The following is a 16,657-nucleotide window of genomic DNA, read 5'->3' on the forward strand; positions in this document are numbered from 1 at the left end:
GTGTGATCGGCAAGCAAACTCAAACTGTTATTGCGTATCAGAAAAGTGAGATTAATAGACCGACAGCACAACTCACCTTTTTCTCCTCAGTAGTACTTCCACAGGAAAGCTTCAGCACCTCCCAAGGGGGACTTTAATCCCAACAACCTCCCATGCACTTCCTGCTACGAAATGAGCTGTCTTCTAGAGCACATCCTCATCCTTCATTTATCTCCAGCTCCTTCCGCTGCTGCTGAAGTGAGGCCTCTGTGAGTGCAGCGAATGCTCTGTGCTGTTTACTTTCCCACAGCCAGCAATAGTTCCCCGCTCCGTGCACCAACTGCTCCACTCCTACTTTCTCCTACTGAATGAGCCCCCCTCCCTATACCCAGGCCTCCGTCACTCCCTTCTTTTCTCTTTCTCCTTCCCTCCCCTGCTGTTGGTACTGAATAAGTATAAAGTCTCTTAAGCACCACCAATGGCTGAGCTGCTGGCAGACTCTGCGTCCAGTTAAAGCAGGGTTAGGCGGGGCTTGGAGAGCTGAAAGAAAAATAGAGTAGGATAATGCTGCAGAGGAAGGGAGACAGAAAGAGGGAAAGAGATTACAACATCTCCAAGCAAGCCAGAAGTTGAATAAAGTATTAGCTAAGTGGGGAATCAGTAACCCAGTCGATATTATGTAAACTTAGAACACCATGACATTATAGAAGTATAATTTATAACATGTAACATCCACTTATAAATAATACTGTTAATTTAAATAGCAGGTTTTCGTCACAAACCACATCAGTCACTGTTGAACACAAAATAAAAAACAATCAAATAATAAAAAAATATTTATTTTAGCCAGTAGGACAATGGAATCTTAGCACTTTATTGTGACGACTTCATGGGTGTCACTGTGAACGTTTGCAATTTTCCTAGAGAATTCTGAATATATCTAGAAATTAAAAATGATTTATTAAACCACCTTAAACGAATACATTGCATACACAAATTATGATAGAGCCATCTCTATTTCATTTTGTTATTGTGATAAAACAACAGTGCTGTTATTTGTTAAACTTTTTAGAGCAGAACCATTCTATTCATAAAGACAGAACTTTCATCAATCTAAAAATATTTTAATTTTTCATGCACTAAACATGTCTCAATAAAAAGTTATGCAAACTGTTACCTCTAAAATTAATCAATAAAACATTTCTGACACATTTATGCAAGAAAATTAAAAAAATGAATCACTGCCGTCATCTGCACTACATAGAAATGACCTGAAGGGGGAAGCAACAATCTATTGTCCATGAGCACAGCCAACCAAAACATCACAGACATGGGTACCACTGCAGTAATCAACCTCCAAAAAACATGGTTACTTTTAATATAATCATTTTAAAAATAAAAACATATTCTCAATAGAACTTAACATTAGCAGTGAAGAAAATTAGTTCTTGGCCATGTAATGAAGAAAATACTATACTAAAATACAAAAAAAAAGGTTTCACAGCCCGGAACCTCGTTGTACTTTCATGCTAAAGGTCCCATGATTGATTATGGCCAAGCAAGTTTTAACTGAGACACTGGTGGCCTCAGTGTCTGTACTCTATGGTTTGTACCAGTGAAAAACTGTTATATTTGTTGTAGGCCTACTTGTATATTTTCAGGTGCGTTGTGTAGTTGCATCCCAGATAGCACAATCCATCTGGTTTACGTCTATTTGACGTCTGCATTTACATCTGCAAGACATCTTAAATACATAGTTTGCTCATCTGCAATACGTCTCGGAGACGTCTGAACGTCTGTAATACGTCTGCTAAAGATCTGGAGATCTGCTGCTTAAAAACATCTGCTAAACATCTTAGAAAGAGCTGTTGTACATCCATTCTAAATCATAAACATCTTACAGACATCTTCTAGATGTCTATATGACGTCTGACAGCAGACATCTCCGAGACGTATTGCAGATGAGCAAACGATGTATTGTAGATGTCTTGCAGATGTAAATGCAGACGTCAAATAGACGTAAACCAGATGTATGTGTGCTATCAGGGATATAGCTCACCAAAAACAGAATATTTTAGCACGCAAAAAATTTCTAACAACTCCAATGTAAGAAAGCTCGTACTGTATAAGTTGCGGTTTTGTTGATACAGTAACACTGTCATGATGATGGACTAGTAACGGACCATTGCTATGCAATTAATTTCAATATTTAAACATATATCTGTGCAAATGTATGTGTTAAAACTGTTAACCATATGGTTTTGCAGTCCACTGTATAATGTTTTGCTGCCTTACATTTTTACAATCATTTTGGCTTTACTTATAGTTTTCAATTATCATTTAAAATTTGGTCCAGGGTGAGCTGCTGCAACTTATTCAAATAAGTTGGAGTTATTTTGAAGAGTAATTTTAAAACATTTAATATTCAAGTAGTAAGTTTAAATGATTTGTAAACCAATTTAATTGAAATCTGAGGCAGCAATGAAATTACAGCTTAAAGCGGAGCTATCATGCTGTTTCATGCATTCTGACTTCTTTACACTGTTAAACATGCTGGCTTCCCAAGCTTAACATGATCAGCTTGTCAAAAAATGAGTTGAACGTTCGATGTAGTATTATTGTGCTCGATTCACTCCCCCAGGGTTCATACAGGTTTCGGAAAGTTTTTTAGTATTAAGGGTTCTAAATTCCACCCCCCCTGCATGCGTTCAGGAGCTCATCATTTTTCCGGAAATAATCGTACAGCTGTATCTGTCTTTTATTAATTTTATCAAACTAAATACTCTTCGAAAAATGTGAAGTATACAATACTTCTATATACTGTAGGTACTCAAGATTAATATGAGATTGGCAGAACTGCGTGTGTTACCTCACCTTTAAGTTTAGCCATGTTTTCTTATACTACACTTTTAGTAAATAGATAACATTTAACATAATAAAACCATGATTATTTTTCATGAGGACCAATGAATATTTGTAGAAATATATAAAAGTGTATTTTACAATGAAAACATAGTGAACCGCTATCATGGATGCAGTTTTTACAAACCCCAATAACTCAATGACGTGTTGTCTGTCAGTGTCAACACTTCTTTTCAAAGCATAGTTATTTTTCACCCTTACGTTTTTTATGACTGTGATGGCCGTGATGTGGAAAGGCACAAAGAAAGACATTATTGATAATAAGATGAGTTTTGATGAGAAAAGTTGTCCTGACTATAACTTGACTAGCCTAACTTCACTAACTACTAACTTTAACAACTTGAATCAAGCATAGAACAATTCAGACTAGTGCTAGAAACGTGAAATTTTGCATTACATTATTAAATAAATACGTAATCGTCTTTTTTTATATAAAACATTTGCAGACCCACCAAAATAGAGGTTGATGTTCTATCTTTGATGATCCTCCTTTCTGGTGTTCATGATTATATGTGGAGTGGTAAGTCTCCAGCCAAATTATGCAGTTTAGTTGACAGACCCTTTAACTGACACACTTTGTTTTATAGTTTTGTGTTACAACTCTGATAGCAATGGAGGTTCTTCTGGATTAGCTTTGGATGCTGGTCCTCTAATGCAGGATGATGTCAAACTACAGAGTTTCTACAGCTGGTATGGTGCTAAGAATGTTTATGGCATTGGAAGCAACAGACATATTCAAACTGGCTCTTCAGGAACACAGATGACAAGTGGATCAAATTAGAGCAGTGAGTCTGTTCTTAAACCAGTGCAGCTTGTGGGGAGTCCTGTTGTGCAGCAAATAGCACCTGCAAGTGGCCAGTCCAGCACCCAGTCCAGCACCCAAATAGTTCAGCCCATTGTGCAGCAGCTCTCACTGGTTACCTCCAAACCCAACAGCCAACAACGTGCTCAAGCTAGCTCTGAAGCCATGACCCAGGCCAGCAGCTAACACAGGCTAGTGACCTTTCCTTGACCCAGTCTGACAACCAGCAGTCTCACTCCCAGCCCAGTAGACAACAACCTGTACATGTGGTCTCTGGAACCATTGTTCATCCCAGTAGTCAACAGTCACTGCTGGCTAGTTCTCAGCCCAACAACCCAGTACTTACACAGGTCAGTTTTCAGTCTGTGGCCCAACCCATCGGCCAGCAACTTGCACAAGCCAGGTACCAGTCTGTCCAGGCAAGTGCCCAGCAACTGCCACAGGCTGGATAGCAATCTGTTGCTCAAGCTGGTGGTCTTGTAAATCCCCATAGGTTTGAAGTTTCCCAAATTGTTTCAAGGCTTTTCCCATGTACCAGGCCTGTCCAGAATAAGTGTAGGGTTTTTCAAACCGGGAATGCCTAACAGTGAATCTGTAGTTAATCCTGTATCACTCAATCTCCAAGCCTTTGCTCAAGCTCCTAGTGAACAACTTGGCCAGTCCAGTTACCAGTCTGTTGCTGAGGTTAGCAGCCAACAATCCTCACAATCTAGTGGTGCACCAGCAGTACAAGCCAGCTACCAGTCTGTTTGTGAGGTCAGTAGCCAGCAACTATTGCAGGCTAGTTACCAGTCAGTTGTTCAAACCAGTGGCCTGTCTGAAGCCCAGCACATTGGCCACCACTCTGCTGCTCAATCCAATAGCCAGCAGATACCATATATAAGCTACCAATCTGTTTCTCAGGTTAGTGGACAACAACCAGTACAGGGCCTTTACCAGTCAGTGGCTCAGTCTAGTAGACATTACCAGTCAATGGTTCAGTCTAGTAGCCATCATACAGCACAAGGCACTGATGTGCAACCAGTAGAGGCCAGCAATGAGTCTGCTGAACAATCCAGTAGCCAACAGCTACCACAGACAAGCTACCAGTCAGATAACCAATCCAGCAGCCAGCAGTTGGCACAAGCTAACTCCTTATCAGTGGTTCAGTCCAGCAGCCAACAACCAGCTCAAGCCAGCAATCTGACAGTGTATCAGTCCAGCAGCCAACAACCAGCCCAAGCTGGCTATCTTTCAGTTGCCCAGTCCAGCAGCCAACAACCAGTCCAAGCTGGCTATCTTTCAGTTGCCCAGTCCAGCAGCCAACAACCAGTCCAAGCTGGCTATCTTTCAGTTGCCCAGTCCAGCAGCCAGCAAGCAGTCCAAGCCAGCTATCCATCAGTGGATCAGTCCACCAACCCACAGTTTGCAGAAGTTGGCGTTGTCAATGGCCCAGTCCAGCAGCCAGCAACCAGCCCTTGCCAGCTATTCTTCAGTGGTACAGTCCAGCAGCCAGCAAAAGCTAGCTATCCATCAGTGGTTCCATCCAGCAGCTTTCAAGTGGCACAAGCAAGCTACCTTGCAATGGCCCAGCCAGACAGCCAGCAACCCTTCTAGCTATTCTTCAGTGGTACAGTCCAGCAGCCAGCAACCTGCACAAGCTGCTTTTGAGTCTGTATCCCAACCAACTGGTCAGAAACCAGCACTAGGCAGGTATCCATCAATAGCAAAGCCTGTTGCCCAGCAACCTGCCGAAGAAAATGTGCAGCCTCATGGTGGAGAACTTTTTCAGATTGGCACCAAGCTGTATTCATGCTATGAGGTTGTTTCACAGTCTGGTTTTGACCAGCATGGATCGCATTCAGGACAGTCCAGATATCTGCATCCATCCAGGCTCAGCTCTCCACCTAGTTCACAACCAGCAGCGCAATCCAGCTACCAGGCTCTAGTCAAAACTGTGCCGTCCAGTTATGGGTCTGCATTGTGACCCAGCCACCAGGTCTCTGCCAGTTCATTGCAATCTGGTTTCATGCCAAAGCCCTCACAATCTAACTACGAGCCTTCAGACCAACAGGAACAACCAAGCTCTCTGCCATTTGTTAGGCCTGGACAGCCAAGTTATGCTTCTACATTACTGCGCACTGACCAGGCCTCAACAGAGTCATCTTAAGGGCTCAGCATGCTACATTCGAAATTGAAAAACGACCGTCTGTGACCTGTTTTCGAACAAAATCTGGTCCAAACGACAATTCGTTTCACTAGTTGGCCGCAGCAAACCAAACAGAACTCTCCGGGAAAGTTCGTGTTGGCCGGTAAACACCCTCGAGCCACCATTGGTCCATGGCCATTACGTAATAGGTGGGTGTGTTGTTTGTGTGGCCACGTGCGCAGAGGTTATTTGCATACGTCATGTAAACCCCGCCTCCAGAAACAAAGGGGGTCAACGTTTTCGAGCTTCGTTTTACCCCAAAACGCAGAACGAAAGTGGAATTCACCTGGACTATGCTGAGCCCTTAACCACCATGCTCTAGCAAAACCAGACCAAGATTCGTACCAGCCTTTGTTGGTTAAACCAGTGCAACCAAACTACATGCCCCCCAATTAGAATTGAACGTCCTAGCTACCTGCCTCAATCTCCCCAGCCACCAACCTGAAGCACAGCCCGGTTTCTTTTCCGCAGCGAAGCCAGTGCAGTCGAGGTACCAGGCACAGTCAAGTAATGAGTCTGCATCTCTGTCAGCGCTGACTGGATACAGTGCTTCAATGCCAGAGCAGTCAAGTTCCCATTCTCAATCTGGATTTGGTTCCCAATCTATGGCAAAAACCCAGTGATCTGCTTGCTTCTGCATTCACTTTATTGCAGTCTGGGTATGCATACCCAGCACAGGTGCATCATCAGACTGATGCTCGCAACACTGAAAACTTCCCTATGCCTGCTGAAAGACAACATTCATCTCTGCACAAATTCAGGGTTGTGCAAGAAGTGAAGTAATGATTGTTTACTTGACATTTTAAACTTCTGATTTTTGGAACCATAATTAAAACATTTTTGGCAAATGGAAATGTTGACTTGTGTGGCTTTATTAAACTCTTTTTCTGCAGATTTTTAAACTGGTTTAAGTCTCTTTTTTTCTCAGCCTAATTAAAGACAGTCAGAGATATCTGGTTTAACTTGGATATGTTATTTATATAAATTGGCTTGGATTGGTCACAGCATTTTGTACTAGTGGTGGTTCTAAAGAATTGAGACAGCCAGTGGTGTTATTTAGCCTACTTTCTAGTGGTGTATGTTTGTATAGTTGTATATACAGTATGTTTGTCTAGTTTTATCTGAGTTAAAGAAGTTTTTTTTCAACGGTAAAACTTTTGATTTTAGCATTGTGTTACTTGCTTAGAGCTGCATAATGCCAGGTGCTTTGTAAACTGCAAAATGTTTGCAAATGACATCATAATTCCTGACTTTGAAAAAATGTAAATGCTTAAATAAGTGTCTAAGCTTTGCTGTACTTCAATAAGGTATCTTTTCTATTGCATTTTTAGCCAACCTCTGTTTTAGGGCATCTTGATGTGACTGTTTGTTGCACGGAATTATGAACAAGAGGAAATTAGTAAAGATATAAATATATAAAGATTTAAATGAAGACATCAAACATGTTGGGTGGGTTTAAATGAGTATACAAGATGTAAAAAATATATATTTCCTTGTATGCTGTAGCTGTTTCTTAGTTTTTTACCAATAAACTTTGGTGACTTTCACACTCGAAGTTTAGTTTGAAACGGCAATGTTCGCATGAAAAGTGTCAAGTGAACTCTGGTGTGCACGGAGGTACCAAACCCAGGACTACCTGAGGGAGGTTGTCTGAGTTCAGTTGCACTTCGAACTGTGGCACTTTTCGCTTGAATATGAAAGCAACACGGACCCGGGTTTGCACTTGTTCAGGAAGTAAAGTAGCATGTGCATGCATTCTAGCCGATTATGATGTATTTACTTCAATAAACCACATGTAAGAGATGATAGCGTTAATGACTTGCATTGGATTCAAGCAAGAGTGAGCCTACATTACATTCACGTGATGCGAGTGCAGTCAGAATGGCAAATGAATGGTAATACGATGTTTCCTTTAAATAGTCTCTCTGCATCAGCAGAAAGCCGTCTGCATGCAACATACATACATTAAACCCACATTTTGCCGTTTACTGTACTGTGCATGAAAGCACCAAATTATTAAAAAACTAAATAATAACCTGTTCTGTTTTCTATCATGCGCCATGCACGTTTGTGATGACGTAAGATAAATGCAAATGCACCAGGGTTCGATAGAATCAAGTTGAGTGTGAAACCAAACCAATGCTGCGGGAGGCACTAGGAACAATCGCACTAGAGTTCAGACCCTGAATCTGAAAACGCCCTTGATAAAGGCTGTAATTGGCAAACAGCTTAACGCTCGTAGCAAGAGACTAACAACACAGTCCCTGGCAGTCTGAACAAGCCGTAAGACTTGTTTCAACTTTGTTTAAAAGAACATTTCACCCAAAAATGAAAATTTCAGAGTAAACTTCATTACTCCCATTTAAGTTGTTACAAATCTTTAGAAACGTCTTTGTTTTGATGAACACAAAGATATTTGGAAGAATGCTAGCAACCAAACAGTTCTTGGCTACCATTGACTACCATAGTGGGAAAAATTGTTTCGTAAATTTTTGTTCTGTTGAACACAAAAGAAGATATTTTGAAGAAAGTAGGAAAGCAAACAGTTCTGGGTCACTTGTACCGTTGTATTTTTCCTACAGTAGTCAATGGTTACAAGCATTCTTCCAAATATCTTTCTCTGTGTTCATCAGAGCAAAGAAATTTCTAAAGATTTGGAACAACTCGAGGGTGTGTGAACACAATGACAGAATTAAAATTTTTGGGTGAACTGTCACTTTAAATGTTTGGCAAGCTACTGTTGGGGAATTAAAGGTTTATAAAAAAAATGTAACCGTGATATGGGTACCAACGCAGTAATCAACCTCAAAAAAATATGGTTACTTTTAATATAATCATTTAAAAAATAAAAAATCATTCTCAATAGAACTTAAAATTAGCTGTGAAGAAAATTAGTTCTTGGCCATATAAGATAGAAAATAATATAATAAAATACATAAAAAAGGTTTCACAGCCCGGAACCTCATTGTACTTTCATGCTAAAGGTCCAGCAATGATAGATTATGGCCAAGCAAGTTTTAACAGAGTGTTTGCCTCAGTGGCCTCAGTGTTTGCACTCTATGGTTTGTACAGTGAAAACTGTTATATTTGTTGTATAGGCCTAATAGTACATTTTCCGGTGCATTGTGTAGTTGCACTCCAGAAAGTGAATATTTTAGCATGCAAAAAAATTCATAACAACTCCAATGTAAATAAGCTCGCATTGTATAAGTCGCGGTTCTGTTGATACAGTAAGACGGTCTTTTTGTGTCATGATGAAGATGGTCTAGTAACTGATCATTGCTATACAAATAATTTCAATCATTTTTTCAAAGTGTATCTGTGCAAATGTATATGATAAAACTGTTCACCATATGGTTTTGCTGTACACTGTATAATGTTTTGCTGCCTTATATTTTTACAATCATATTGGCTTTACGAAAAGTTTTCACTTATCATTTAAAATTTTGACCAGTGGTGAGCTGCTGTAGCTTATTCAAATAAGTTGAATTTATTTGATGAGTAATTTTAAAACATTTAATATAAAAGTGGCAAGTTTAAATGATTTGTAAAGCCAATATAATTTAAATCTGAGGCAGCAATGAAATTACAGTTTAAAGGTACAATGCGGGATGTTTTGTGTGATCTATTAACAGAAATGCAATATAACATACAAAACTGTGTCTTTAGATGTGTATAAAAACCTTACGGAATGAAAAGTTATGTTTTTATTACCTTAGAATAAACCAGTTGTATGTACATAGGGAGCGGGCCTATCTACATGGAATTTGTTATGTTGCGCAGCCATGTTTTGTACAGTAAGCTCTAACGGACAAACAGCTCTACAGAGCGCGTTTCGTATATGTTGGTCTTCTTCGTGTGTTCTTTTAGACGCAGCTTGCGTCATCACTGGGTTGAAGACGCACAAAGTAGTAAGTCGCAGTACGGAGAGAAGGAGGAGTAGTCGTCGTCTAGCTGAAGCAATTGATTGTTCTGTCTTAGTTAGACAGTTAGAAGTTAGAAGTTTTGATAAAATGGAGGACCATGCGTATTGTGCACAAGAGCCGACAGAGCGTGAATCTCCGTCGTCAAAGAAGCGCAAACGTGATGCTGCCAGACGAATTAGAGACAAAAGGAGGCAGAAATCCAGGATAAACATCGGTGTATCTATTACCAGATGGAAGGCACTGTTGAAAGACAAATGTTTTCAAGGTGACGCCGAAGTTGCCTGTTTTCTGCTAGACTGGTAAGATAATTCAACATTTTCAATGTTTCCACTTTTTCAATGTTTACCAAACAACTGTTTTGTTGAAACGGTAACGTTAGCATTTTATACAAATGGCCATATAGGACATATGGGACTGCATTACATCCTACAACACCTAGACAGACCAGGGACTTACGTCAGGATCCTGTTTGTAGACTTCAGCTCGGCCTTCAACACCATAATCCCAGACCTCCTTCTGCCCAAGCTTACCCAGCTCTCTGTGCCAACCTCTACCTGTCAGTGGATTATTAACTTCCTGTCGAACAGGCAGCAGCTAGTGAGGTTGGGAAAATTTAAATCCAGCACATGTACCATCAGCACCGGAGCTCCTCAAGGATGTGTTCTTTCTCCACTGCTATATTCACTCTACACAAACGAATGCACCTCTACAGACCCTTCTGTCAAACTCCTGAAGTTTGCAGATGACACCACAGTCATTGGCCTTATTCAAGACGGTGATGAATCTGCCTACAGAAAGGAGGTTGCTCAGCTGGCTGCCTGGTGTAGTCAAAACAACCTAGAGCTGAATGCATTCAAGACAGTGGAGATGATAGTGGATTTCAGAAGGAACCCTCCATCACTTCCTCCCCTCACCATCCTGGACAGCACTGTGGATACTGTGGAGTCATTCAGGTTCCTGGGCTCCACCATCTCTCAGGACCTGAAGTGGGAGTCCCACATAGACTCCATTGTAAAGAAGGCCCAGCAGAGGTTATACTTCCTCCGTCAATTGAGGAAGTTCAACCTACCACAGGAGCTACTGACCCAGTTCTACTCAGTGGTCATCGAATCTGTTCTGTGCACTTCAATTACTGTTTGGTATGGCTCGGCCACCAAATCAGACCTACGAAGACTACAACGGACAGTTCGTAGTGCTGAGAAGATTATTGGTGCTCCTCTGCCCACACTTCAGGACCTGTACGATTCCACAGTGAAAAACAGGGCTAGAAAAATCATCATTGACTCCACACACCCAGCAAACAAACTTTTTGAACCGTTGCCCTCTGGCCGGTGCTTTAGAGCACCAAACACCAAGACTTCCAGACACAGAAGCAGCTTCTTCCCCCAGGCAATCTCCCTCCTAAACGGATAACTGCTCCTTAAGAGCAATATTCCACTTCCACTACTCCTATAGTGTGCACTATAGTGCCTTATTATATCTACATTTTATATTTATACATGTATATAACACTACCTCTACTTACTACATTATCCATTTGCACAAGTGTACATACAATCTGTTAATATGTACTGTATATTCTACTATATACTACCCTGTACAATGTTTCTTATATGTTATTATCCCCCATTTTCTGTGAAATAGTCTTTTTTATATATATATGCATATTTTAGAATCTTTTAGACTGTAAATCTTATTATATTGTATTGTCATTGTGTTGAATGTCTGTACTAGAAGCTTCCAACACCAAAGAAAATTCCTTGTGTGTGCAAGCACACTTGGCAATAAAGCTCTTCTGATTCTGATTCTGATATAACCTCAGAATAATAATGTTTTTTCCGTCCCTGCGGTACGTACTTCGGTTGTTCCTGACTTTACAAAGGGGGAGACAAACGTCTACTAACTTACACCTATCTGCCTATGTCGCTGTCAGATCAAACGCTTTGAACAGCGTTGCTATTTACGATTAGCTAACTTTAGTTACTTCACTACTCTCAGCGTGTACTAGATAGCACGCAAGAAATATATCTAATTATAGAATTGTAACAGTAACTTTCGCAATAGAATACATGTTAAATGATTAATTACGTTAATATATTGCCTTACCTTTGTAAAGAAACATTGTTGCTTGTATCACTGCTATCTGCTGTCTCAGTAGACGACATCTGTTTTTACTGTTGCAGCCACCGTCGTACTTCGAAAGGGATGGGTGAGCAAATGACTCTGCTGATTTTCAATAACTGCGCCTTTAAGTTTAGCCATGTTTTCTTATACTACACTTTTAGTCAATAGATAACATTTAACATAATAAAATCAGGATTATCTTTCATGAGGACCAATGAATATTTGTAGAAATATATAAAAGTGTATTTTTCAATGACAATATAGTGAACCGCTATTATGGATGCAGTTTTTACAAACCCTCAATGACGTGTTGTATGTCACTGTTAACACTCGTTCCCAAAGCATAGTTAATTTTCACCCTTACGTTTATTTATGATTGTGATGGCAGTGTGGAAAGGTACAAAGAAAGACATTTTGGATAATAAGGTGAATTTTGAAAGTTGTTTTAATTTTTTCTCAAAAGTTGTCCTGACTATGTCTTGACTAGCCCAACTTCACTAATTACTAACTTTAACAACTTGAATCAAGCATAGATAAATTCAGACTAGAAAGTGCTAGAAACTTGAACTTCTGCATTACACTATTAAATAAATACTTAACCGTTTTTTTTAAATAAAACATTTGCACACCCACCCAACTAGGGGTTGACGTTCTACCTGAGTGGTGACACCTGAATCATATAATTGTCTTTTGTTGGTTTCTGTGACAACTGATTGTTCAGAACCATTAGTGAGTGGTAATTGCAGGTATTTTAAAAACATCAGTTTAGTCATTCTGAAACAAGTTGGGGCACACGTATCTTATGGGATTGTAGTAGAAGTGCTGAGTGGGGGTTGTTGCACTTTTGGTTCAGTATGGGTGTATTAACTTTAAGAATATTAAGGTGGTTTTCTTTTTGTCCTTTTTAGCATTTGTTAGATATTTCCACATCCAAGCTCAAATGAATCTGTTTGTTTTGCAGGTTCTCTTTGGTGATCCTCCTTTCTGGTGTTCATGGTTTTATGTGGAGTGGTAAGTGTAGCCAGCCAAATTATGCAGTTAAGTTTACAGACCTTTTTAACTGACACACTTTGTTTTATAGTTTCGTGTTACAACTCTGATAGCAATGGAGGTTCTTCTGGAATTGCTTTGGATGCTGGTCCTCTAATGCAGGATGATGTCAAACGACAGATTTTCAACAGCTGGTATGGTGCTAAGAATGTTGCTTCCAATGCCATAAACCGAAACACTCCGACTAATTCTTCAGGAACACTGATTACAAGTGGATCTAATCGGAGCAGTGAATCTGTTCTTAAACCAATGCTTCTTGTTATGGGGAGTCCCGTTGTGCAGCAAGTAGTACCGGTGAGTGGACAGTCCATGACCCAGTCCAGCAGCCAAATAGTTCTGCCCATTGTGCAGCAGCTCTCACTGGTTGCCCCCCAACCCAACAGACAACAAATTGCTCAGGCTAGTTCTGAAGCCATGACCCAGGCCAGCAGCCAGCAGCTAACACAGGCTAGTTACCAGTCCTTGACCCTGTCTGACAACCAGCAGTCTCACTCCCAGCCCAGTAGCCAACAACCTGTCCATGTGGTCTCTGGAACCATTGTTCAACCCAGTAATCAGCAGTCAGTGCTGACGAGTTCTCAGCCCAACAGCCCAGTTCTTTCACGGGTCAGTTTTCAATCTGTGGCCAAACCCATCGGCCAGCAAACTGCACAAGCCAGCTACCAGTCTGTCCAGGCAAGTGCCCAGCAACTGCCACAGGCTGGATACCAATCTGTTGCTCAAGCTGGTGGTCTTGTAAAGCCCCATAGGTTTGAAGTTTCCCAAATTGTTTCAAGGCTTTTCCCATGTACCAGGCCTGTCCAGAATGAAAGTGTAGGGTTTTTCAAACCGGGAATGCCTAACAGTGAATCTGTAGTTAATCCTGTATCACTCAATCTCCAAGCCTTTGCTCAAGCTCCTAGTGAACAACTTGGCCAGTCCAGTTACCAGTCTGTTGCTGAGGTTAGCAGCCAACAATCCTCACAAGCTAGTGGTGCACCAGCAGTACAAGCCAGCTACCAGTCTGTGAGTGAGGTCAGTGGCCAGCAACCATTGCAGGCTAGTTACCAGTCAGTTGTACAAACCAGTGGCCTGTCTGAAGCCCAGCACATTGGCCACCACTCTGCTGCCCAATCCAATAGCCAGCAGATACCATATATAAGCTACCAATCTGTTTCTCAGGTTAGTGGACAACAACCAGTACAGGGCCTTTACCAGTCAGTGGCTCAGTCTAGTAGCCATCATACAGCACAACGCACTGATGTGCAACCAGTAGAGGCCAGCCATGAGTCTGCTGAACAATCCAGTAGCCAACAGTTACAACAGACAAGCTACCAGTCAGTTAACCAATCCAGCAGCCAGCAATTAGCACAAGCTAGCTCCTTATCAGTGGTTCAGTCCAGCAGCCAACAACCAGCCCAAGCTGGCCATCTTTCAGTGGCACATTCCAGCAGCCAGCGACCAGCAAAAGCTAGCTATCCATCAGTGGTTCCATCCAGCAGCTTTCAAGTGGCACAAGCAAGCTCCCTTGCAATGGCCCAGACAGACAGCCAGCAATTAGCCCCTTCTAGCTATTCTTCAGTGGTACAGTCCAGCAGCCAGCAACCTGCACAAGCTGCTTTCGAGTCTGTATCCCAACCAACTGGTCAGAAACCAGCACTAGGCAGGTATCCATCAATAGCCAAGCCTGTTGTCCAGCAACCTGCCGAAGAAAATGTGCAGCCTCAAGGTGGAGAACTTTTTCAGATTGGCACCAAGCTGTATTCATGCTACGAGGTTGTTTCACAGTCTGGTTTTGACCAGTATGGATTGCATTCAGGACAGTCCAGATATCCGCATCCATCCAGGCTCAGCTCTCCACCTAGTTCACAACCAGCAGTGCAATCCAGATACCAGGCTCTAGTCAAACCTGGGCCGTCCAGTTATGGGTCTGCCTTGTCACCCAGCCACCAGGTCTCTGCCAGTTCATTGCAATCTGGTTTCATGCCAAAGCCCTCACAATCTAACTACGAGCTTTCAGCCCAGCAGGAACAACCAAGCTCTCTGCCATTTGTTAGGCCTGGACAGCCAAGGTGTGCTTCTACATTACTGCGCACTGACTAGGCCTCAACAGGGGCATCTAACCACCATGCTCTAGCAAAACCAGACCAAGATGCGTACCAGCCTTTGTTGGTTAAACCAGTGCAACCAAACTACATGCCCCCCAATTAGAATTGAACGTCCTAGCTACCTGCCTCAATCTCCCCAGCCACCAACCTGAAGCACAGCCCGGTTTCTTTTCCGCAGCGAAGCCAATGCAGTCAAGATACCAGGCACAGTCAAGTAATGAGTCTGCATCTCTGTCAGCGCTGACTGGATACAGTGCTTCAATGCCAGAGCAGTCAAGTTCCCATTCTCAATCTGGATTTGGTTCCCAATCTATGGCAAAAACCCAGTGATCTGCTTGCTTCTGCATCCACTTTATTGCAGTCTGGGTATGCATATCCAGCACAGGTGCATCATCAGATTGATTCTTGCAACACTGAAAACTTCCCTATGCCTGCTGAAAGACAACATTCATCTCTGCACAAATTCAGGGTTGTGCAAGAAGTGAAGTGAATTAAAACATTTTTGGCAAATGGAAATGTCGACTTGTGTGGCTTTATTAAACTCTTTTTGTGCAGATTTTTAAACTGGTCTAAGTCTCTTTTTTTTCTCCGCCTAATTAAAGACAGTCTTTCAGAGATATCTGGTTTAACTTGGGTATGTTATTTATACAAATTGGCTTGGATTGGTCACAGCATTTTATACTAGTGGTGGTTCTAAAAGATTGATTCACCCAGTGGTGTTATTTAGTCTACTTTCTAGTGGAACAGTATGTTTGCATAGTTTTATCCAAGTTAAATAAGTTTCTTTTCAAGGGTGAAACTTTTGATTTTAGCATTGTGTTACTTACTTAGCGCTGCATAATGCCAGGTGCTGTGTAAACTGCAAAATGTTCGCAAGTGACATCATAATTCCTGCTTTTGAAAAAATGTAAATGCCTAAATAAGTGTCTAAGCTTTGCTGTATTTGAATATGGTATTTTTTCTATTGCATTTTTAGCCAACCTCTGTTTTAGGGCATCTTGATGTGACTGTTTGTTGCACAGAATAATGAACGAGAGAAAATCAGGAAAATTGATAAATGAAGACATCAGACACAGATGTAAAGTGGGTTTAAAATGAGAAAAAAAATTCCTTGTATACTGTAGCTGTTTCTTAGTTTTTTTACCAATAACTTTTGGTGGTTTTCACACTTGAAGTTTATTGATTGATTATGGCCAAGCAAGTTTTAACAGAGACACTGGTGGCCTCAGTGTTTGCACTCTATGGTTTGTACAGTGAAAACTGTTATATTTGTTGTATAGGCCTAATATGGCCTGACCTGATGGTAGCGCGGAGAATGGGAAGCGGTGACTTGACATGAGCTGAGATGATAGAGCTGGATAAAGAAGGACGTGGTCACCTGACACGTCTTCACCACAAAATTTCAAATGCTATTAGATTATTAATGATAATCTTAAACTATAATTTACCTTATTAGTAAGTTTATTTGTTTTATTTAGCCTTGTTGTGCAAGCTCTCAGGAGCTTGTGCAGAGGCAGCAGCTTTTGCCAGAGGGGAACTGGAATCCCCTGGTTGGGCCTGGGTTCTCCTGAGGTTTTTT

The 16,657-nt window shown here is 41.3% G+C and overlaps 2 protein-coding genes across 3 annotated transcripts in view; one reads left to right on the plus strand and one right to left on the minus strand.

The window, feature by feature from the left end:
* arhgef10la (Rho guanine nucleotide exchange factor (GEF) 10-like a) overlaps positions 1-417 on the minus strand; it is a 120,897-nt gene extending 120,480 nt beyond the window's left edge. Inside the window, exon 1 of one of the 2 annotated variants that reach the window (XM_057361671.1) lies at positions 77-417. The gene's annotated coding sequence lies outside the window, so the exon portion shown is untranslated. The remainder of the gene's footprint in view (positions 1-76) is intronic. The other variant, XM_057361672.1, reaches the window with a different exon arrangement.
* A 12,313-nt stretch (positions 418-12,730) lies between these two features.
* Positions 12,731-15,370, plus strand: LOC130571370 (uncharacterized). The gene is made up of 3 exons (XM_057362288.1): positions 12,731-12,824; positions 12,903-12,952; positions 13,023-15,370. The coding sequence occupies exons 1-3, from the start codon at positions 12,796-12,798 to the stop codon at positions 15,071-15,073; spliced, it is 2,130 nt and encodes a 709-aa protein (XP_057218271.1). The 5' UTR covers positions 12,731-12,795; the 3' UTR covers positions 15,074-15,370.
* The last annotated feature ends 1,287 nt before the right edge of the window (positions 15,371-16,657 follow it).

The sequence above is a fragment of the Triplophysa rosa genome, linkage group LG20 (assembly GCF_024868665.1).
Source record: "Triplophysa rosa linkage group LG20, Trosa_1v2, whole genome shotgun sequence".
Taxonomy (NCBI): domain Eukaryota; kingdom Metazoa; phylum Chordata; class Actinopteri; order Cypriniformes; family Nemacheilidae; genus Triplophysa; species Triplophysa rosa.

Excerpts from the sequence above, each read along its gene's own strand:
- LOC130571370 (XM_057362288.1), top strand. The coding sequence starts at position 12,796 with ATGGGTGTATTAACTTTAAGAATATTAAG. Across the intron at positions 12,825-12,902 it reads TTAACTTTAAGAATATTAAG|GTTCTCTTTGGTGATCCTCC; the intron begins GTGGTTTTCTTT and ends TTTGTTTTGCAG. Across the intron at positions 12,953-13,022 it reads TCATGGTTTTATGTGGAGTG|TTTCGTGTTACAACTCTGAT; the intron begins GTAAGTGTAGCC and ends TTTGTTTTATAG.